General features: G+C 37.8%; 1 protein-coding gene across 1 annotated transcript in view; it reads left to right on the forward strand.

Annotated features, from left to right (window-relative positions):
- Positions 1-23,725, forward strand: part of LOC150106349 (protein slit-like) — a 427,776-nt gene that overhangs the window by 310,086 nt on the left and 93,965 nt on the right. Inside the window, exons 14-15 of the mRNA XM_090392392.1 lie at positions 1,908-1,979; positions 3,591-3,662. Of these exons, the coding sequence (XP_090248518.1) occupies positions 1,908-1,979; positions 3,591-3,662 (144 nt within the window). The remainder of the gene's footprint in view (positions 1-1,907; positions 1,980-3,590; positions 3,663-23,725) is intronic.

Below are 23,725 nucleotides of genomic sequence, written 5' to 3' on the forward strand. Positions count from 1 at the left end.
AGGAGGAGAGACTCGATATAGATTCAATTGCATGGCACATAAGCTCTCCAATAATTTATTTCTCTAGATAGATATACAGATAGATAGAAGGAAAGACTGCAGAGCAACAAATGATGATATCAGAAAAATCCGAGTGTCAGAGAGAGATCTTCTCCATTAACTTTTATTGTTCGAAATTTGTCTTGACTTTTCCACCGGATGTGTTGTTACTTTAAGTGTCCTATCGATCATAAATTCTTTGATCCTCTGCGAACAGTCGACCCAAACATTCTTCATTGCGTACTACTTCCTCAATCCCTCTATTACTCTTTAAACATTAAATGGTACCCATTCTCCAGACGACGATACTTCTCTATTATCTTTTGTGATTGCCGGAAAGCTTCCTTCCCCCAACCCATCGTGGTCACGAGCCTCAACAGAGAACAGTGCCATCTCGGAGTCCTCTGCGATACAGGCACTCGACGCTATGCTTGAGCAGGTAGCCAATGGTGCGTGATAACAGGGAACAGGCAAGTTTTTCGCTCCCCTTTTTGATGCGATGGCGACTCAAGAGACGTGGATCGGATGAGAAAGAAGACGGTTTCTTCAAATGTAAGTAAATATTTTCATTTCGGTTTTGCAGTAGATCCCATATTGGCGGTGTTTATAGACTTAGAGCTTTTCGATTGACTGTTCAAGTTTTTATTTTTATCTATTTATTTCATGCTCTGAAATTAACTTCTCGGGTTAAACTGTGCATGGGTTGCGTTACCAGAAGTCAGTTGCACAAAAGAAAAATTTGTAACTTCATAAAAACCAAAAAGAAATGGGGAAAAAAATCAGAAATAAATCCCCAGATACTGTTTGCATATATTATTATGAATAAGAACTGCCAGACTATGTATAAAAGTTGGAATCAACATGTGCGAACCATCTCGTATGTTAACCTATTTAAAACAAGTACAAGTCAGAGTCTCTTTCTGTTCATTCGTCTGTTTCCAGTGTGAACTGTGTTTCCTAAAATAATAAACATGTTAGCAGGCAAAATACGTAACTTCATATTAACGTGCATACTTATGTGACTAACATCTGAATCGTGTTTACAATCCAGATAGTATAATGACCTAAGCATTGGTGTCATTTCCTGTGAACCAGGACTTAGATATCACGTCTGCCTTGCATCATCAAGAACATCCACTTCTCTATTCCAAAGTAATGTTCTTATTAAATGAATTCTTGGTCGGAGTAATTTGTGATAAAAATAGAAAAAAGTCCTGACAGTCGTGAAAAGGCAGATTTTCAGACCTTAATGAGAACAGTCTAGAACGCTTTCTTGATTTACTGTTGCAGCTTAAATTTTTGACATTTATTTCGGCCTCTTTCATGCTGATTATGGGGAGGATTTATAAAAACCATCTTTCTATAAATCACTGCTGCTGTTGTGCATAAAACTCGGGGATGGGGGGGTGCAACAGTTTAAACTTGCACTAATTAAAACTAAAACCAAGAATTCTACTTTAATCTTTCTTCAAGTCGGCTTTAATCTCTGCTCTTCTTTATTTCTATTCTTAAGTGCATAGACTCATTGAACCTGAATTGAGTTGTTTTTTTAACTAAAGGATTCCTTCGAGATTCGTTGATTTAAGACGTTGTTGGAAACTACGAAAAGTACTTTTATTTTCTTTTTTTTCATGGCTCGTGCAGAAATTATATAAATATTTATCTCAAGATAAATTTTTCCTAATTAATTGGTAACAATATTTAGTAATTTTTATGTTCTGCCCTCAAGCAGTATTTTTGCGGATGTCTTTATATTTCATCATTAGCATTTTGAGTATTTAGAATGGTTTTATCCCTTGTATTACTTATTTTATATGCTTGAATACAATAAACAATACATAAAGTATATAACCGTTATTTATTCGCAGGTTACTGAATGCCAACAAGATCGTCTGTGTACGGAAAGACACCTTTACGGATCTTCCCAATCTAAATTTGCTGTAAGTATTCCGATTATCCTTTTTTTTTTTTTTTTTTTAATATTTTCGTAAATAAACATGCACGTCTGAAGTTTTTCATATATTGATAAGAAGACGAAAGGGTCGTTCACAGGAAGGAGAAAGTGGTGTATCTTAAGTGAGGGTTGTAAGACGTTTTGTGCCAACGCCGAACTCCTGTGTCAGCCGCCTATACGCTTCTGATTGTAGTAGAAATGGAGGGGCTTCCAATGACACGTTCTGAAGAGACAACAATCTTTTCTGGAGGAGCGCTGCACCTCACAAGAGGTTCTCTGTCAACCGATGACAATGGGATTGCCATGGTGACAGTCCGCTGCTTTGCGGTGGCTCCACCAACGTCAGTAATTGAGCGAGTCTTTTTTTTCCTTCTTCTTCCGTTGTTGATAGTTTATTTATCAAGCTCAAGTATCCTGTCGAGGCTGGTTTGCGAAAATTTCGCTACCCGATCGTCTGCTTCTAACCCCCCATGTCTTTCCCTCTCCATCTTCTGCACATGCGCAGATCGTTAGAAGCACTAGTAAACGTTTTTTTTCTTGGTATCCATTTTCTTTGATCTTTACTTTAGCAAGAAGAAATCCGAAACCCACTTTCCACACCGACCACTCTTTTTTTTTTTCCTCTTCTCTCTTTCGTAAATGCCCTACCTTCTAGAGAACCACAATGACTTAATGTTTCTGGTTGCTATGGTAGCCCCACTAGATCATCGCTGTGATGTCATTTATCCGCTGTGCTCTGGTAGTTTTGCTCAGAATTGCCGAATGAAATGATTAGTTGGTGCTGGTTAGATCTTCTGAAGATGGTTGGGTGCTCGTTTGTATGGGGAATGAAAAGGGGATTACTTCGTAGCGAAATATCTTTACGCATGAGCAGTTCATACACATTGGCTACCTTCTTTGTCATTGCTGTTCAAATTTTATTTTGATATACAAAACCTTTATTAACTCTGAACCCTGCGCAAATTTACTCTGATGTTATTCCGTATTAGATATCATATTACATTTCATAGAATCTGCTCCGAAACCACCTTTCCCATGATGAATACACACACACACACAGTGTATATATACACACACAATGTCTGTCTTCTACACACGCATATAATCGGGGGGGGGGGGGGAATTAAGTCACAAGAATAATTGCTCCCATTATATTTATATCTTTTATAAGATTCAAGAGTGCTTTAACTATTATTAATATAGGAATGAATAAGTTATTTTCACTATTTTAAACCGCTATAACTATTTAGGGTGAATTCAAAGGACAAGTTGGATAGTTATCCTTTGAACTCTAACTATGGATTCCTGTCAATTCATCTGTGACCTAAATAGTAAGCACCTGCTGCCTGACTCATATCTTGAGATTCATATTTCTAGTTAACTAACCTTCTCTTTTCTTCCTGATGATGTCCTTGTCACATTGGATGAAATAAGTTAGAGTTCTTAATAAATTCCATATTCTTCTATCCATATGCCAGCCGTGTACTCGTAAGTTAACAAAATGGCATCTTTAAAAATATGCAAAACTATCGGTCACTGATTCAGAGATATTTTTAATTGCCAGATAGTGTGTTGATGATGTTTGTTTCACTTGCAGGTCTCTCTACGACAACAACATCCAATCTCTGGCCAACGGTACCTTCTCCTCCCTCCACAACATCCAGACACTGTAAGTATGGAAATGTAAGTTTTGAATAAAATGCGCGGTATTATAATGAAAATGTTATTGTAAGAAATGCGAACGACTGCTGGTATTAAATCAAATTAATTGTTTTACCTGACTTACAACCATCGCTAATATCAGTCGTTTTATATTTTAGAAGAGCCGGTAGAAGGTTCTACTTTTAAAAGGTTCGTTACGATGAAACTCACTCCTTTTGGAATGACTTTAATCCCAACGAATGAAGTAAAAATTACTATTAATAATGAAGATCCAGTTTTGCCAAAATAACTCGAATTATTCAATTCCCCCCCCCCCCCAAGAATTGTTAATTCTTGAGGGGGAAAATATCGTTTTAGTGTTGCGTGACTTCAGGTCGTCCTCACACTTCCACTCCGAAGTTCTCCTTGTAGTATTGATTGTTTAGCCGTAGATTTCGACCACTTACCACACTTCGAAATTTATTATCGACCATTATTATTTTTCTCCTTCGAAATTTGCCACACGTAATATCCAAAACAAACTTCGCCTGGGTTACGATACCCCCTATAGAATTCAAATCCAAACAAACTCCTGTTGTCACTCCGCTAGCTACTTAAATTGTCAGCGAAGGTAGGAGAGATATCGCTACACTTAAACTGTTCCTGCGTCGGAGGGGCGGGGGGGGGGGGGCTGATAAGATTTATAACTCCGAGTCTCGTCAACATGTCTAACCCCACCAACGACGAGTCGTACGTTTTCACGGCCGTTGTCCGCCCACATGTAGGTATTCGGACCGCCACCGGAGTAGTTACGAGTGAATAGTTTAGTTTCCCAGGAGGGTTAAGTCGCCGTCGCGCAACGGCGTGCTTTCTCGTGTGTTGCATTTGCTGACGGTTAAGGACTCTCGTTACCGACCGTGCCAAGAGTTACGGTCATCGTCTGTCGACGGCCCCTCGCTGTACTAGCCACGAATATTGGACCTCGTGAAGTAGAGCGGCGTTTCGAAAGAAGCCGTGCGACAAAATTAGGACAGATGTCATTTCTGTCGCTTCAATCGGTCTACTACTGGGCGGAGCAAGATGCTCTCTCTTCATAAATGTCACCTTTGACCGATTCACGACCGTAACACCCAAGTTCACATAACCTTGTCGGCTGCTAATCTTCATGCCGAATGCCGTCCGTCTAGTGGCCTGTCTAATCACTGCAGTTGGCCAACGGGCATGTCAAAGCCTGCTCGGATACGAGAGGGGAGTTTGAGTTGCAACTGCATCTGTTTGTTTAAATAGCTGCCGAGTTAACGTGTTTCTCCCCTCCCTTAGCGATAGCGGCTTTACCGTGCGTGGATAAATACGGTAGTTAATACCTCGGAGAAAAAGCATCGCTATCGGAAGTTAGTTTTGTTTTGTGAATGCAGTTCTGACAAGACTCCCAGAAATCTTTGCTGAGAGCGATTCGCTGAATAATAAAACAGGTGTTTTTCTGTTTCTTGGAAATCATTATTTTTTGTTGATGGCACTACAGCAGGGATCCTACGACTCATCGCAGAACTTCACTCTATCCTTAAAATTCGTTTTTGTCAGCCGAACATTTATTTTTTTAAACTGACAATTTTAACTGAATTTTTGCACGGTTGAAATCAAACATGTTATGGACAGTGTTGTCACGTGTTCATCGAATGGAGAAGAGCTTAAATCATTCATTAAAAGCTTTCAAATCACTAAACGAAATTAAATTGCTAACTCTTTGGATGTAAGCACAAAATATGGCCGGAGGAATGATTATATATTTATTGAAAGCTGTGACAACTAACCAGTGGCGCACTCAGGAATTAATCTTGGGAGAGTGGGGGGGGGGGGGAGGCGAGTTGAGTAGACGATTTGAGAGTACACACTACGCATCGCATACGATTTATGACTGAGCGTCTGCAATGATCGCTAATTCATTAGTAGTATAGAAATAGAAGACACGACACAACATTAAAAAAAAAAAAATTAAGAAAAGATTTTTGAAAAATTTTCTAGTGTTTTTATTTTCCTTTTCCTTTGGGGGGGGGGGGGGGGCAGAGCCCTTGCCTCTCCTCTGGGTGCGCCACTACAACTAACACTCGAGAAGAAATTCTACCCCTTGAAGACAAAGATAGAATATTAAAAATCCAGGTAGGGGAATCATTAGTAATAATAACCCTAAATGAGATATTTTTGATTTCTGCTGAGACTTTTAAATCCTCCCTCCAATGAAATCATGCCGAGATGGGCTTGCTGTAGTTAAGGGAGCGGGGAGGGGAGAGATTCTTTAATAATGGCAACATGGAAGTCTTTAAATCTTACTGTTGTCTGGCTTTAAAAGTACTGGTAAAACTACTACTACTGTCTCAAGAAACAGCAAAATACGCGAAAAAAGAAATTGCACAACAGTAAATTAGGATAATGAATAAGGACCCTAATTGCATGAAGGTACAATTGCTGTTCTTGTTAACTACAACATGCTTCGCTGCTTCTACATCCGAAATTAACGATACAAAATCTATCGTAAGCTGCAAATACTTGCTTTATTCTCGACAGAAGAGAGCGAGATTAATCCTCTTATGTATTTAGATCAGTCATTCTTAATTATAATTTTCGTGTAAGAAATATTTTATTTTGTAAGAAATAATTACATCTTCAGTACCGTTAGAAATATACCACAAGAAAATTGATGAAGCGGCACATAATGAACGAGGTTTAGAATAACTACTCGATCATTTTTATGGTTTGGTTGTAAGTCACCTTTTTCAGTTGTTTACTGTGAAAACAGCTGAATCGATAAGTGCTAAGGGTCATGATGTTGAATCTTGTGTTTTGGCAGCTACAATTTGTTGCTTATGTCAGTCCGGATGCCGTAAATTAGACAAACTACACCTTAGGACCTCGCATTATTACTGGGAACACACGAAAAGCTACAAAATGTATCCAGTAGAGGGAACTCGGAGGCTGCAGTAACCTTAAATTCGATCCTGAACGTAATTGAAGAGTAATTAACAAGTCTTCGAAGCTTCTTGATAGGAATCATTTTAAGGTAACATAACTTGAAGAATCTTGCTTTTTATGTTTATTGAATTTCACGTGACATATTGATACTAAAAGCACGACGTATCTTGTTGACCTTTTAGAAATCATCTCATATAGCAGTGAGAATATTTTTTTTCAACTGTAAGCGATCAGACTATGTAAATATAGCAATGACATTTAGAATGCAAATCGCTTGGAATTTTAAATTACTGAGGTGAGGATGCATTCCACTCCTACAAGACAGCATTCACAGACTTTCGCATGTAATTTTTTTTCTTTCTTTTCTTTTTCCTTTTTTGAATTGTAATTCACCTTCTCTGTTGTTCCTTCTCACATTACAAATACCTCACATTTATTCACCTGCTCCATGACTTAAAGCAGGTGAATAAATGAACTTTTTGGGGGGGCTCGAGTATTTTTAACAAAGCGACAAGCTGGAAGCAGATTTCATCTGTGATGCTTAAGTTCTAAATTGATGCAAAGACCAAGAAGAAAAAGCCACTTAAAATGCAAACCACATTGAAGATGAAGAGAAATAATAAACATTCTTTGGCATCAGAAAAATTTCACTGACACACAAGATCAATACAAATTCCATCAGCAAGTTTTTGTTCGCTCCACTGTCGCGACAATTCCCAACAAAATTACCTTCACAAAGTGCTGCTAGCTTTACACTTATAGTTGAACGAAGTTGTATAGCTAAAATCGACACACACACATGTTCAAGGTTTTCAGCATTTTAATATCATTTGAGATTTATGTAGGTCAGACATGATGTGGGTTGTCTGTTTCTTTTCTCCCCCCAATAACCTTTGGACATTTCTTTCCCCATAAGATATATCCCATCTAGCAAACGGCGAATTTTGCTCTTTCCTAGAGAGATACCGTCTACGCCTCAGAGATTAATGAAAATTTCATCGGTTCCCATAACGGTGTGTCGTATCAGGACGCCCCAGGGATGACATCGTCATGCACAAGAGGCTCCTGATTTTGATCTCTTCAATTTGCCGTGCATCGTATGTGTACACACCTTGGGGGACGAATACACTTAAGAAACGGCGTGTGCATTATCTGCAAAACACTATTCTAAAGACATTTTCTTTCTAACTGCTACTGGAGAAATAGAAAAAAATTCTAAACGTTCGTCGAAGGAAAGGGTAAATGTTCGCAGTTATCTACGCAAAAACTGTTACCAGAAGATTGAAATGAAAGTCCCTGAGTTTCTGTAGGGAATAAGAGAAAGAAAGTCTACTAATGACTTCCCCTCAGAGACTGAAGAGATGCACGATCTACTCAGGTATCATATATGGCTAATTAGAAGTCTGTATTGGAGATATTGATAAGAAATCGCCCCGAAACTTTGGTGAATTTTATTGAGGGGGGTTTTATCTTTTAAATCATTCCTTGTACTTCTGAAGTATACGCGAGAGTTGAGCAATAAGATAACGTGAACTGTTAGTGATAAGACATACCGAACGATGAAAAAATTGCACGCAGAAATAAATAAACATACCTTTCAATCTTAAGATTTGCGAAAAATATATAACTTTTTATTTTAAACACGAGATCAAATTAAAAGTATAATGCTAGTCTACGACTTGACAACTAATTGTTTATGAACGTCGGTAGTCTCAATATCGTATTACTTGAAAGACGCGATCTCTCCTTTTTATTCTTGCATATTTTTTATCTCGTCCGACTACGAGATTTCTCTGCTTTGAACGCGTTGGTTTTCTTTAGTAGCAAGAGATCTTTTATGTAACAATAATGCAACAGACCGATCTTGTGTCACAGCAAAGTAGTTATTTCCAGTAACTAACTGTTTAGATTGGTTCCATAGGAATTCCATTGAAAGCTATAAATTTCGTATGAGCACTTGATGACATTTTGCGCAATCCGGTAGTCTAATTTCTATCGCATGCATAGTAAAATACTTGAGGGACTCAAGTCTAAACCAACTAATCAATTCTCAATTGACTCAAGACGAAACAAAAGTAGGTTACGACGATGAAGTGCTGTCCAGTGATAGGATTCACCTACTTTATTATTACTTTGTGTGCGCGCGCGCGCTTCTTTTCTTTAGTTTGAATCCCCCGTTGGCAATGCAAAAAAATGCTGGCTATAACAACACTTATGAGAGAAGGTATTTTAAACATACATGGTCGTATTCTAGAGATTTGCATGCTGTGATATGTATTATCAAATAAAAATAAATAACGCAATCTCTCTCAATAAACACCAAATTATAAAGGATACTCTACTCCACAGGTTCTTCAACTTTGATGTTCAAGAACTATTGCTCTACTCCATCGACATTAATCGTTGTTATTAAATTCAGTTCATGACATCTGCTATTCTTGTTTGAAATATACCTACGTAACAAACACGTTTGAAGAATCTTAGGGAATTTTTATATTTATAATATAAATTATAATGTAAACTTACGGTATCCTTATAAGGACTGGCTTAAAGGTGCGAAGCAAGAATGCGTTTCATATTCCACGTTGTCTGAATAGGACAGTGTAAGGATAAGGTGTTATTGAGCTATAAAGCTCTGATCATGGCAAGAGGGTAACAGCAATAGCCGAGTCTCAGTGAGAACTTCATTGGCTACAGCATTGCCATCCATTACCCTCCATGGTTACTCATTTTAGTCTCCTCGTACGACATGCATAAGCTACATTGGTGATACGTAAGTAAAGCCAATCTCTAAAAATTAAGACGATCCCTAGAGTGGGCGAAAGACCGTCCATCTCAGCGTTGGCCTTCCACCCACCACCACTACCACCGAGCGTTCTACCGCTCAAATTCCGAAGAAAAGCATTCACCGACAAAGCCCCTCACCGGAAAACACCTTTCCCGGAGCTCAAATTGCTCCCTTAAGGCAAAAACCTTAAGAGAGCGAACTCAAACTCTCGAATCTCAGCGTCCATTTAGTCGCTGCATTATACATTATACATACACAGAATAGCTACATTGGTTTGGTGCTATTCTTATCCCAGAAACCACACAGGGAAAACTTACGGTATGCATTTTAAAAATACTATATAATATTAAATTATTATTAAATAATTATACTGGATTAAAATTAACTAAATTATATTAAAATTATTATTAAAAATGTATATTTTTTTTAATGTTAGTATAATTTTTATAGTATTTGCATTATTATATTATAAAGGAAACTGAACTATGTGTTGATATTTAAACACGAATTATATTACACTAAAAAGTAAGATGAATTAGAAATATATATCACCGGAAACTTGTATGATTAAAACTTGACTAAATTAAAAAAAAAAAAAAATCAATTGTATAATTTGAATGAAAATACAGAAATCTCAAGGAAATACATGCAGATAGGAGATTTTCTCCATGTTAGAGGATTTCTTCCAATTCCTAATAAGAAATATGGTTAAACATAAATTAGTTTTATTTTCACGTTCATTATAGTTAGGAATCTATATGTGTGTGTAGTTGATTAAAGTCTTGAAATAAACAGCCATTCCAGCTGTAATGTGTTTTATAATGGAAGATCTACGAGTACATAAATTAAGGAATGAGGATCTGTGAATGTCAATTACGTATTTATTTCAAGAGCAGTAGTAGATATGCTTCATCCATTTAGTGTTGGTGAATAATGCTTTCTGCTCATTTCAAGTTACCATGGTTACTCGAACGAGTCACCAGTTTAGAGCATACTATTTGATCTTTCTTCCTACGTAATTAAATACGTATGACGTCATGCTTCATATTACTATGACATTACAGATTTTACATTATTATTATTAATTATTATTCCTGATACCTCCAAGGAGTCCGAAGACTCATCGCGGGAGGACATCTTCAACTGTCCCTACACCTTACCTCTACTACGAATCAACGCCATCTACCGCCCACCTCCAACACCACCACAACTAGTAATTTTTGTCTGTAAATTGCGTGTGTTCTGAAGGGCCGATTTGTATGTATGCGGGATGAAAAACCCGAGTTTCCGGGAGAAAAAACCCTGCTACCTCCGTATGAGATCGGCTAACTCACCATCGATTGAAATCGACCAGATAAAGATTCCTCCCGTCGCGACGAGAATCGAACTTAGGCCTATTCCAATCGAAGGGCGCAATGTACCGTCGTTCTTCCAATTGCGCTACGGAGGCCATTCGTTCAGTAACAGTACATTTCGGTAGCTCGAAAGATATTGTGGGGAAAAAAAATCGTTTTTTTTTTTTTTTTTAAGTGAAGTAATATTATAGCAAAGAAAAATATGAAAGAAGTGAGACGCGTCGAAATTCACATTTTAGTGTTATTAGTGTATAGAGGGCGCTGAAAAATCTATTGTGAAAAAATAAAATATTAAAACTTGAATGTTAGGAACAGGAGAATTGATGAAAAATATAGTAAAGTTGATTAAAATTGTAATCATTACCAAAAGTAGATGTTAAATTATATATATATATATATAAACATATTAACCTAAAACGAATGAAGTTAATAATCACCAAGCCTAAACCTGAAACGGAATGCTATGTTCATAAAAGATTTTAAATACATATATACACACACACATATCCCAATGGAATTTGATAAGATTGTAAACAGCTCCCTATGGATAAATGGGAAGAGGAAGGGACGGTTTTGCAAAGAATGCGGACGCAGATGTTTCACACACACGACTTCAATGACTCATTTTAAAATAGGCAGCATTCCGTAAGGTTTTTCACAGTAGACCGATTTAGCAGGAGAGGATGCTAGAGAGTTACATTTCTGTAATTTAAATAACTAAATTATACTTGTGTTTCTGCTGTGACAAAAGACATATGTTTTAGGATTTCCCTCCTGTGGCTTGTTATTAATATCAACGAAAGGGGGTTGTAGGAAGAGGAGGAATGAATAACATTGAGTGGAATTCTTTTGGCCATTCGACTAACTGCAACTGTGGAGAATCTGAGATCTAGAAATAAGATGGCAGCCATTGAAATGAGTTGGTTGGTTGGGATTTCTTTGAAGTACTAAAGGGATGCTTCGTCAACTTACTTGAATCTATTTTAGGCTTACATTTCAAAAAAGGAATGAGTGAGGAAACTGTGCTTTTAATCTAGTAAAATCTTGGATTAGAAGTTGTATTATACACCAACACGTTTGTTGTTATCACGACGCCCAACCAAAAGGAAACCAGAAAATCATAACAATAATTAATTCCTTGTTAGAGAGGTTTCGTTCTAACTTTAAGAATTACGTTTTCCAATTATCACGAGCATCTTTTTGCTTTTATTCGAACTACATTCCCTGTTTGTATTACAAATGTTTCCACGCTGCACTTGACACAGTTGATTGAAGCCATTCAATGTAATCTATACTCCTGTTCGGAACTTTACAGTGACAGCTCATTACAAGCAAGCGAAGTGAAATAACCCTTAGAAGAAAGTGAATCCAGCATGTGTTCTTGACTGTGCAATAGTCAGTGGGAAGAAGTATCCAGCTGAGTCCCATTTTAAAAAGAACAAAGCTGTTCCTCCCAACCTGTTAACCTCCTGCTGTTTCTCTCATTGTTTCGTCGGTCACAAGATATAGAGAACTAAAAGGGATATCAAAGTTATTCTCTCTCTATATATATAGAGCTCTATACAATTAAGAAGGGTAAGTCCTTTCGAAGTGGTCCGATCGAGAATTGGGAAAAAAAAAGTAATAAACAAAATTTCATGAGAGGTGAGTCATGGCTTGTCCATCTTACCGAAAGAGCTCGTGTTGGGTTTAATAACCTCCAGTCGCGTCTATTCTCAGAGAGAGAATTGGTTTGCATTTTTTTACACAAATGTCTTGTGAGACACACCTTTTAAATGCTCCGAAATAATTTATTGCGATGACATCTCTCTATCTCTGTAAATACGTCAGACAGGATTCGATTTGTGGTGTTCCTGGTTAACAGTTTATCCTATCCTCTGCAGGGAGTAATTTATTGTTCACGAGATAATAAAGAGGTTTATCTAATGAATTTTAGACCATGAAATATGAGAAATTTTCAACCGTCATCTCTCTTATTTATCCGCACATTTATCTCGTTTCACTGCTTTCCTGTTCTGTAAACCCGTTAGGTGGCGCTTCACCCCGGTCATTATTGATTCGTGTAATTAACTTTGAGATTTGGTTCGCACTTCGTTATACTCCTCATGAAAAAAGGACTTTTGTGGCAGGCTCCAACTAGAGCCCCGTCTCTATAGCGATATACATCCCTGCCTGCTTCTTGGTGTAATTAATGGTTTTAAGCCTAGTGGGTGTATGTTAAGGGAACACAAGTTATTTGTATTGCCTCTCTACACCCCTGAAAAGACCATAAATTAATGAAATTTAGCAGACAGCGTGACACATTAAAAATGACTGTGCCCTGAACACTTGTCTGCCTGTCGAGTGCCTCATCATATCAATGTAAGTGCTCGTGAGTTTCGTAATATTCAGGCTTAGCTGCTGCCAACGCTTTGCGGGACACCAACGCAAAACTCTATGCGATCCCATAAATTTGGCTTATTCCGGAGATATCCCACCGTTATTAAGCTACTCTCAGGTAGGGAGAGAAAGAGCCGTGGCCCCAAAAGTCAACGTTATTAAGATTGCCCTTTCTACCGATGATGGCTGACCTCCGAAGTGCTTGACGTAATAATTCTCCCCTCCCTGGAAACGCTTCCAAGTCGCCCTTGTGGTCTACAGTCTAAGCAGTCCTAACTTCAATGCCGGAACTGTGAGGCACCCAGCCCATTCCAAAATTTTGTCCTTACAAAGGGGGAGAGAGAGAGAGAAGAATTTTCGTTTTGGCTAAGAAAATGACTTAAGATTTCATAATTCTTGCTTCTGACCTTAGTTTGATCCTATTTCTGATATAATCGTAAGTTAACAGAAGCCAGTGCATAAGCAGATTATCGAATATTTTCTTAGTTTTCACATGGTTAATTATTCCCTAACTAAAGTTGCAGCCCTCTCGAAGCGAGCAAATACTCTTGAGTCTCTTTGGTTAATTCTGTTGTGTTATGAAATGGCAGCAGCCCTTCCGAAATAATCCATGCATGTTAACAACTGTTGATAAAATTGAATTGTTGTGAATACCTTTAAGATAAATTATTTTCGAACAGTAGCCTCGGTTGCGAAGGTAGATGTTAATACAGATGACCTTTTACACCGGATTAAATTTTCATTTCAAACGCAATGTTTACTGTTCCGTTAAAGGTTAATTTAATAATCAGCTGTCATCTTAAGGAGGGAGCACGAAACCGCTTAACAATTTATAATTATGTTAGGCTAACGAATACAACTGTCATGGAAATGTCTCTATCTTCCCCCCAAAAAAGCATCATTTGTAAAAACAAGTATCGAGAAATTGGGGGAATGAGCTGTAGTTCAGAAGTGGTTACTATATTAACAATATTTTTTAATAAATTGATTGAATAGTTGTAATCACGCCACCGTAACCAAGTCTATGAGGTCAGTGTATTTTTGCTTCTTTATTGTGCTTACTATTCAATAGCTTGTTTGTTAGAGAAATTTTCAGTTGGATTAGGCTAAATTTACACAGTGCATTCAGAAGGTCAGATTTTTGTTGTTGTTTTGGATTTACTAAACAAGCGACTCAGGCTATGAGGCCAATGTATTATATCTATTAATTGTATGTGTTCTTCTGACCGGTTTGCTTGTTTTGCGGTATGAAAAATCTGAGTTTTCGTTCGGAAAGTCCTTCCAACCCAGTAAGAGACTGGTTAACTCAGTTGAAAAAAAAAAAAAAAAAATCCGATAAAGGTTTTTCGCTTGTTACAGGATTTGAACCCAGAAAAATCAAACAACTATATTCCAAATTTGGTCAAAATTCCTTAAACATTGTGATTTATAAGGAGAACGAACTCAAACTATGATTTTAGGAGGTTTTTATTTTCAGTACTCTAGTTTTGTAATCAATTCGATTTAACACTTCAAATAACGAGGCGTTTTCTGGGGAATATTCTCTCTAATAGCAGTCAATAATATTCAAGTTATAACTGCAGCTGTAGTCGGTCAAATTTGGACTCCACTGATTGGCTGCAGTATTAGACTTAGAAATAACTGTTGAGGGGGAGAGGACTCAAAAAGCTTCGTTTTCTCAATAGCATTCTTGTTAGTTATTAAATTATTATCACAGCAACGGAACTTAGAACTGTTTTTTGAACTTGTATTGAATATACATTTTTGTATATGTTAATACCGTTTATCTTATTTTAAATCGGGCCAAAAACGGTCCGATTTAAACCAAAAGTGAAATCTCTAAGCAAAATTTACTAAAGAAAAAAAAATCCATATTTTATCAAAACCTGTGTAGACAGAGTAGTGAATTAATATTGTTGGGATTATGGACATGGGAAACTTACTTAAAACTGCAAGCGCTCTTAAATTCCTTTTAACTTTTTGTAGTTTGCATCGATGCAAACAACAAACTGTTTAGTGGTGATGTTCATTTTACAAATACGGAATTTCCACCCCCCTACTGAAGTACACGCTATATTTGGAAGCAACGCTTTTTTCCCCACAGTATTAATAAGTTAGTTGATGGTTGATATTAACCCTACTTAAGAGCTTTATAATGACTTAAATGCCCTTTCATCCTCCGGTTTCATTCCGAGCAGATTAATGATTAGCAATTGCAACATCACTCGCTGCCAGCTTCTGGTCATCCAACCTCTTATTCCTGTCTAGAAGATTATGTTGTCGACTAAGAAATTAAAGTAATTACAACTTGTAAAGCTTCTTAGAAAACCCCAACTTAACCCACTTACACGCCAACACGACATGGCGGACACGATAATTAGATGCCCTCCAATATTTTATTGGATACCGCTTAATAGCTCTCAGCCAAATGAGGGTTGTCACCTCTTTTGACCTTGCACTCTTAACTCAGGATTACGGACACTCGTGGGTGTTTTAACGAAGATGAGAAACGAGGAGACCGAATTGTGTTTTGAAGATAAGAATCGGTGTAGGCGTGGGTGGGAACTGACAATGCATTTCTTATTCTGTATTGGATCCCCTCTGTTATTTACATTGCTAGTGAAACGTTGAAGTTCGAATGGCATTTTGAAAAATGGATTTTTCTGAGTTTGTAACTTTATACTCAGTACTTTAATGATGCTGAAGTATCTGAAGGAAGAAAATGATGTACTTCAGCGAATACTGAAGTCTTTTTTGACAGTTTTCCCCGCACCCTTTTATTCTGTTTTTATTGCTACGTTTTTATCTACTAAATTATATAATGCAGTGTTTTCTACATTAAACTGACTATTTTAGGTGCAGTTTAATCTTCCAATATCTCTGATTTGAATGAATTCTGTTCAAAGAAGAACTTTTTTAATACACTCAGGATTTCATTCCTACGTGAGTTGGTCCAGTCTATTACCGAAGGACAAACTCTTAAAGTTCAAGGTGTGGAGGAACCTTCGCTTTTCAGCTGAAGCGTTTAGGCGTGAGTCACACACTTAAAAAAAAAAAAAAGTATGCGACATACGCCAAAAATAGTCTCGGACATTGCAAACTGAATGCACCAGTAGCTACACCATATTAAAGAAATACTTTCCGAGCTGATGTACAAAAAAAAAAAAAATATTCAACCAAGATTACCTTTTTTTTTTTTTTTTTTTTTTTTTTTTTAAGTAATCTCATATATACAAGATGAATGGCAGTTTCAGTCTGTCTCACGTCTTCGGAGAAACGATTTTTTTTCCCCCATTTTTTTTTTTTAACCAGCGTTCCCAGTGTTAGCGTAACAAACATTCCGACGTTAGTTCAACATCGAAGTGTTCAGTTATCTTCTCAGATTGATTTTTTCATCATTCCCCTCCACACCTGCCGTTCTGGCTTGCGGGTGGCCCCAATGATGAACCACCAATCAGGGTATCGGCACGCATTCCCGACAAGGTCATGCACGACATTGACATCCGTCACCGGTGGTGGTCTTTGGAGCATGTTGTCCTACCGCCCCCAACCGATGTGACCGTTAGATGAACCGATGACTAGAAGTATGAAGATATAGGTCATTACAGACACTGCTGTTCATCACTCGACAAAGAATACTCCACTATGGATGGAACCAGTTTCCGCTATCTGAACACAGGTGGGAAGAGATTAAAGACGACCATCTTTTCATACGACAAGAGCTGACAGTTGTAATGACTCTGAATGCTATGATAAGGCTCCCTCGCTAAATAGCGGTTGCGATCTTTTTCCGCTAAGAGATTATATGTCATAATTCTCTCCACACTTACAAGGTGGCGACACCATCTTGCTTTAAACGGTACATAGACTTTCGTGATAATCAAGATTTCACTTCTTAAAGCACCGGTAACTATTATTGAGTAGATGGAGATTGTTTAGGGCCACATCGAAACAAATAAGACTACGAATTTTTTTCAAAGGCCGGTGACTCGTTTTCATTTGAAAATACCATAATATTCGATGTCCGAAACGGAATTTGATCCCAGATCTTTCCAATCAAAGGTCATTCTTCCATTTTCGCCTTTTTTATCTATTCGCATTTATTTCCCTTAGTTTTCGCGTTCCGGTTATGATAGAGACCTCAGTACGTAAGAATAGAAACAAACTTTTATCCATCTTAAATATTGTTACTCCACAGTTGTTGCTAGGCCCGTAATTCCGTCTTAGACAATAATTTCACGGTCTAACACACGTTCGCTTGGAAACACCTGTCGCAGACTCTCTTTTATTGGTATCCTTGTCGGCGCATATAAACATGCGCTTACGGGCTCATTGGTTCTTAATCCCGCAGCCTTCTGCATTTTCATATTCAACTGAGTTCCTTCCTTTCTGTTTGGCTGCATCATCACGTATACAGCTTTTCTCTAATGATTTAATAATCCTCCCCCCCCATACCATCATTTTCTTTCACTTTTCATTTCTCTTTGTGCAATGCGATCATTTGCTGTATCATTTGTCTTGTATTAAATTTTCTATTCACAGTTTTCGTTGAAAATGTTGAATTTATTTTATGAAGTACATCTATACACATTAATACCAGTGTGTTTCAGAGAGAGAGAGATAGAGAGAGAAGGGTGCAGCATCAGTCACTCAATTGGATACTTGAGTCTTTAATTGGACGGTGTACAGAAAATTCACCGAAAAATCAATTCTAAAATACAATTTTTTTTTTTTTTTTTTTTTTTAAATTGTAGTTCGGTGAATTGCCTTAAGATGAATTTTCATGGAACTTTGTTTTGTCTCTTATTTACATTCGTTAGCTTAAATGACGATTATAAGTAAATGCTGCAATGGGAGTACAACGTCGGATCTTGATATCTTCTTTCTTTCTCTTGAAGTGCGTGACGAGAAGGGTTTAAAAAAAAAAATCTCATTCCCACACACTTAAAATCAAAGAGACAGAGGGAGTGGGTGTGTGGTGCTACCCTAATTACAGGAGCTGGTGACCGGAGTTCGTATTGACCCGACACACCTGCCAGACCTCGTTATTATTGCTCCACGTGATCAGCGCTAACAAATTTCGTATCCCCAACGCTAGGGCCCCACTGCTTTTCGTGTGGTGTCGCTTTACCCACACCCTCTATACGAGCCGAGATTTGGATGCGATTCCGTTAGTGGTGGCTCGAGCTCACGAGAAGAAAGATGAAACGATGGATTTCGTTTCTTTTCCCCCCTTTCATTTATGCATAGAGTTCAAGGCTGAAACGATGACTGTAAGACAGGAAAAGTGTGTGCAAGAGCGGGGGGGGGGGGGTGTCATTTATAAAATATAAAAAGTTTATGAACTATTTTAAGGAGGAGTACAAAGTATAAAAGTTCGGGAATTGCTGACTGATAGTAATTTTATTGTAATGTTGAAAATAAATTCATACCAATGCAGACATCCCAAGTAAATGTTTTTATTCTGTCCGACTTTCCTGCTACTATTAACCACCACAGGAATCGTGTTATTGACTAGCAAGTGATATTCATCCTCCTACTGAACTATTTCTGTATAAACTGAAAACCTGCATATTGGTAAAGGATTCATACTGGTCACGAGATGGCGCTCGTCATGCTGTCATTCACTGAAAGCGGACACTAAGGGTTATAAAATGCACTATACGTGTGTTGTGCAATGGCGCGGTAGTGCCGTCTCAGAATATTTCTCTCAGACTACATCCGATTACTCGGGTTGCTCAGAGCATCGGAAGAAATCCATATTTATTGGGTTCTTCTTTATCATGGCGCGCCTTTCATCTAGTTTTAAGTTACATTCCGCTGCAGAAGGTTGGGAAGAGGACACAGTTTCCAATTCCCCATCAATATTTATAACCAAGGATGACTGCATAGTTGAGACCGTGGGGTCGCTTCTCCATTTCGGCAGAAATTCTGTTTTATTGGCGATAAGTTGAATATAGAAAAGATTCTTATGATAATAGGCAATTTTATGAGTGGATATTGCATCTCACCCTTTGACCTTTGGTTGAATACTGAATCGAATTTTACTCACTTATGGTTTGGTTTTGGCAGGAAATGAGGTGAAAGGATGAGAGTTTACGATATGGGCGGAGTTCGAGCACACACACAGAACTCTTTAGTTAAAAACCAAACTGTCCAAAGAATACCACAAACTATCAAAGATTCCATAGAAATTTTATTTTTCAATTCTTCCCTAAAATAGAATGAGATTTGGTGATGTTTCAGGTATTTATTGCCTGTTTCTTTCACAGCGATAAATTAGTCAGTAAAGAATATAAACTAAAATAATCTTTAATTTACAAGTAGACGCAAGTAATTAGTTTCATAGGTGTCTATTCGATTCGCCTACATACATATAATTCCTCAGAGAATTTGATAAATTATAATATTTACGAATATTTAATAGCTGTATTGCTTAACTATTTTTGATTTAACTCAGATGATTTAAATTTTACTTGCACGCTGTATTAGACGCACAGAGTTTAATTGCTATGACTACGAATGCTGTCACTTTGCGAGAATGCAATTGTATTTTGTATGCTGACCACATTATTTCCAATCCTTGAAGCAGTAGCAGCATTATTATCAATCTGGTTGCGCTATGATCCAAACCCCGGTTTTAATGGTAAGGTGAGGCATCACCAATATAATGTGGGGATGGCCAATAATTAACATGATTAAAACTAGAATGAAGACCATTTAATATCCCTTAACAAATTCTGTATATCCACCTTGCCTTAAGCGTTTTGCAGAATATTATAAAGCTTTTTTTTTTTTTTTTTTTCAAATCTAGTTTCGAGATGTTCTTTTGCATCCCTGGATGTGTGCTGAAGAACAGCCGGATAGCATTAAACCGCCGTGAACTGGTTTGCATTTTGGCCAGTTAATTAATCACGTCTGCCGTAAGGGATCCGATGGGTCAGGAGAATGCTGCGGGTCACTGCCATCGCCGCATAATAAATGGGACACACGTTCGCAGTAGGTGCAGATTTCGCTCAGCAGATGGCACTCGAACCCTCGTTAAATGTTGCTTCCAAAAATTACGGGCCATTAAAATTTTACGGAGCTCCTTACAAGTGCCCTCGCAGTCAGAAACTTGAAGGCAGCACGCTTCATTTTTCTCAGACCCCGCCCCGACACTCAGGGTGACTAGAAACTCTCTTCGACCCACCGCCAATTAATTGTTAACCTCGAGACAAGCAACGCAAGAATATTGCGGTTGTCGTTTTGGCATCGCCAGCGACGGGGGTTGCACGTTATGCTCTGCTTTGCCACGTGCAATGCCGGATGATTGACACGCTGTCAGGACGCAACAATTTTGTTCGCTGAAACAAGTGACGGCCATTTTCAGAATGTCAATTCGTTCTCATTTCGCCTTCTCTTTCGTTGCGCGAGTGCTTGACGTCTGGTCCATCATTGTTGAAACTGGAAACGTCCTTTGCGATTGAAAGCCGATGGGGGGAAAGAAGAACGGGGAGGGTTGTTATCGTGAAGGGGGGGAGTGAAGAAGAACTTCACGGTGAGCTTGTTTCGCGGATTAGTAAGCACGACGGAGCGTTAGTCTAGGATTGTTACGAAAATAGCTTTTTTTTTTTTTTTTTTTTTCCCCGTCTTGGCTTGGATACAAGGAAGCGGTCGATGTATTAAAAGAATGCGATCGTATTTAGTCATGTGGGAAACAGCAGCGCAGGCATTATGGTTTTTTGTTGGCTTCGCACACCAGCAAGGTACAGATTTCAGGATGTTTACGACCTATTGGGGTTCCTAATACGAACTGTTAACAGAAACTCGTACACTAAGTAAGGAAAAAATCAGTTCATATTCACAAATGCTAATAATTAATCACTCCAAGCTCGTTTAGGTGCAAGAACTACCTGCGATGAGAAAAAGCACATCCCTCTTAAAAATCACAAAACGGAACGAAATTGTCAGGGAATAATTTTTAGTTGTGGCTAACACGGAACTCGTACTCAAATTATTAGCACCAACTTGTGCTAATTCCATTGCTTTCCGACGCGTTTTGGAACTCAGTAATATCCATATAACGATAGAAATACCTAATCTCATGCACTTCTTCCAAAGAATATGAAAAATTCAAAATAGAAAAACAAAATCGACTCCAAAAGGTGGCTCAAGATTCACCGCTCAATGCACCGAGTTTAGGTTTCAGAAAGGCGGCCTTATGAAGGCTGTTCTGAGGACATCTTTCATGGAGTTCACTGAAGGACGGAGTCCTTGAAGGCCAGAGTCGATCTCATATTTGGTTAAGATCAAGGTATCTCAGAAATCAACAGGATAGGTGAGAGTGCAAATTAAACGACAAAGGAACTTTTTTTTTAAAAAAAAAAAAAAAAAGAAAGAAATTCTGCATAATGTTCGAAAATTTTGGCAACATCTCCGCGCATGGCGATGCAATGCTGTGCTCACTTTTAGAATTCTGCTTATCTGCCTGTCGAATGTTATCTGAAAGATATTAGCTACTAGATGACCTACTTCCGGATTAGCAAAAGAAAAGTGTCCATAAGATCTGATGCGTTTTTGGAGATCAGCAATTGGTCTCATTTGAGATGAAATTCTCAAAAAAAAAAAAAAAAAAAAAAAAAAATATATACAGGGTGTTCAGGATAAATTTGACATATTTATAATTAATTATATTTTTCCGTAAGTTACATGTATTAACACACACTTCTCTTCATTTAAAAGTTTGGACCCTTCTTCATTCATATACAAGATGTCAGAAAGGATGGATAGCTGGAACCCAGCTGAATCATGGAAGAGAATAACTTGTATCATGATGATTCGTGCCCGCCATCAAAATAAGGATATTACGACTGCTGCCCAATGCTCCCTGAATACAGTAAAAACAATCAGGCATGAACTAGAGACTTGCAATGGTGACTACGAGGATGTAGCAAGAAGAAAGATCCCTAGCAGACGATCTGATTGCGTTCGTACAGCAGAATTCCTCGCAAATCTGCAGGAACAGGTGTTGAAGAACCCTGGCATTGGAATTCGGGCTTTGTTCGTGGAGTTGCTAACTGTAGTCAAGCCCTGGATAACAAGGGTAGCCAATGGTAGGCCGTATGTATGGCAGCAGGATTCGGCCCCTTGCCACACCTCTGGGAAAAGTCAAAAATGGTTGTCTGAAAATTTCTACGACTTCACCAGTCCAAATGTTTGGCCTCCAAACTCCCCAGACCTTAACCCCATGGATTATTTTGTATGGGGCGCAGTTGAAAAAGACACCAATCGCACTTCCAGTAATACAAAAGCCCAGTTAATGGATAAAATTAAAACAGTTTTTGCAGCCCTTCCCAGGGAGACTGTAGCATCAGCTTGTTCGAGGTTCCGAAGCAGAATTGAAGCTGTGATCGATGCTAATGGTGGTTATTTTGAGTAAATCTTGTTGATAGTATTGTAATTAACTCTGCCTGTAATGTTGTTTTGTCAATTCATTAAATTTAATAGATACAAAGAAGATTTTCTTTTTCCTTACGAAACTGTCAAATTTATCCCGAACACCCTGTATATATATATATATATATATATATATATATTGGTTGATGTCTAAAAAGAAAGAAAGAAAAAATCCTGTCAAACTGCTAATATATCGATTAAAGCCATTCTGTCGGCTTCCAAGCATCTACAAACTCATGTCAGGAATTTAAAAGTAACAAGGATTCTTGACGGTCGCTTTTCTAATTCAAGTTATTTACATTCAGGACCATAGATTGCATGTATTAGAGATCCTTACATTAATTAATAGATGCAAACAAACGGCACAAGTTTATGTCAGCGTTTTGTCATCGAAACAGTTAAGTCTTCTCTGTTAAAGCAGTCCGAGTTGTGGTTGGACAGTTTCTTGCCTAGTATTTATTGTAATAGCTGCATTATGTTGTTTCTACTGCGTGATCTTTCCTCTCCTCCCTTCCCATGTATAAGTGGATACGTATATTAATAAGTGTAAAATGTCCACGTATGGAACGAATAAATGTGGAATAATACCATGAAGTCAATAAACAGCCATTCATTTTTCTACAGAAGTTGTGAACCGTACTGTTTTATTGCGAGTTTTTCCCATAAAATGTAGCGTAATATAAATAATGTACTGTATACAGCCGATTTACTGAATATATAATTTATGCGCATAATTCTTAGCTACATTAATCACGATTGCTCGAAAGAAAAAAAAAGCAGGTGACATGCATTCGCTTATTATAACACTGGAAACTTATTCATTGAAAATGATCGGTAATGTTCGATACTCACTCCAAGGACCCAAAAATGCAAGATTTCTATGCTATAGTGAGAACAACAGGCTGTCCAGCGAATATTATCTTCTTCTGTGTTTGTTCGTCCATACTAAAGTACAAAAGTAAAAAAAGATGAAATTGCATTTAATCACGGCTGATCATATATTCCTATTGGCGCTCAGTTACAGAAAGTGGCAGCACCTACAACTATGTCAAATGATTTAAGAGATTTAATAATAATTATGAAAAGTTTCTGAGTCATTTAGACATTGTAACAGGTGCTGCCATCTGCGAGATCAGAAATATTTATTAATATAGTAAACAATGG

Source organism: Typopeltis vanoorti, chromosome 5 (genome assembly GCF_054136105.1).
Source record: "Typopeltis vanoorti isolate ZY-2024b chromosome 5, IOZ_Tvanoo_1.0, whole genome shotgun sequence".
NCBI classification, from domain to species: domain Eukaryota; kingdom Metazoa; phylum Arthropoda; class Arachnida; order Uropygi; family Thelyphonidae; genus Typopeltis; species Typopeltis vanoorti.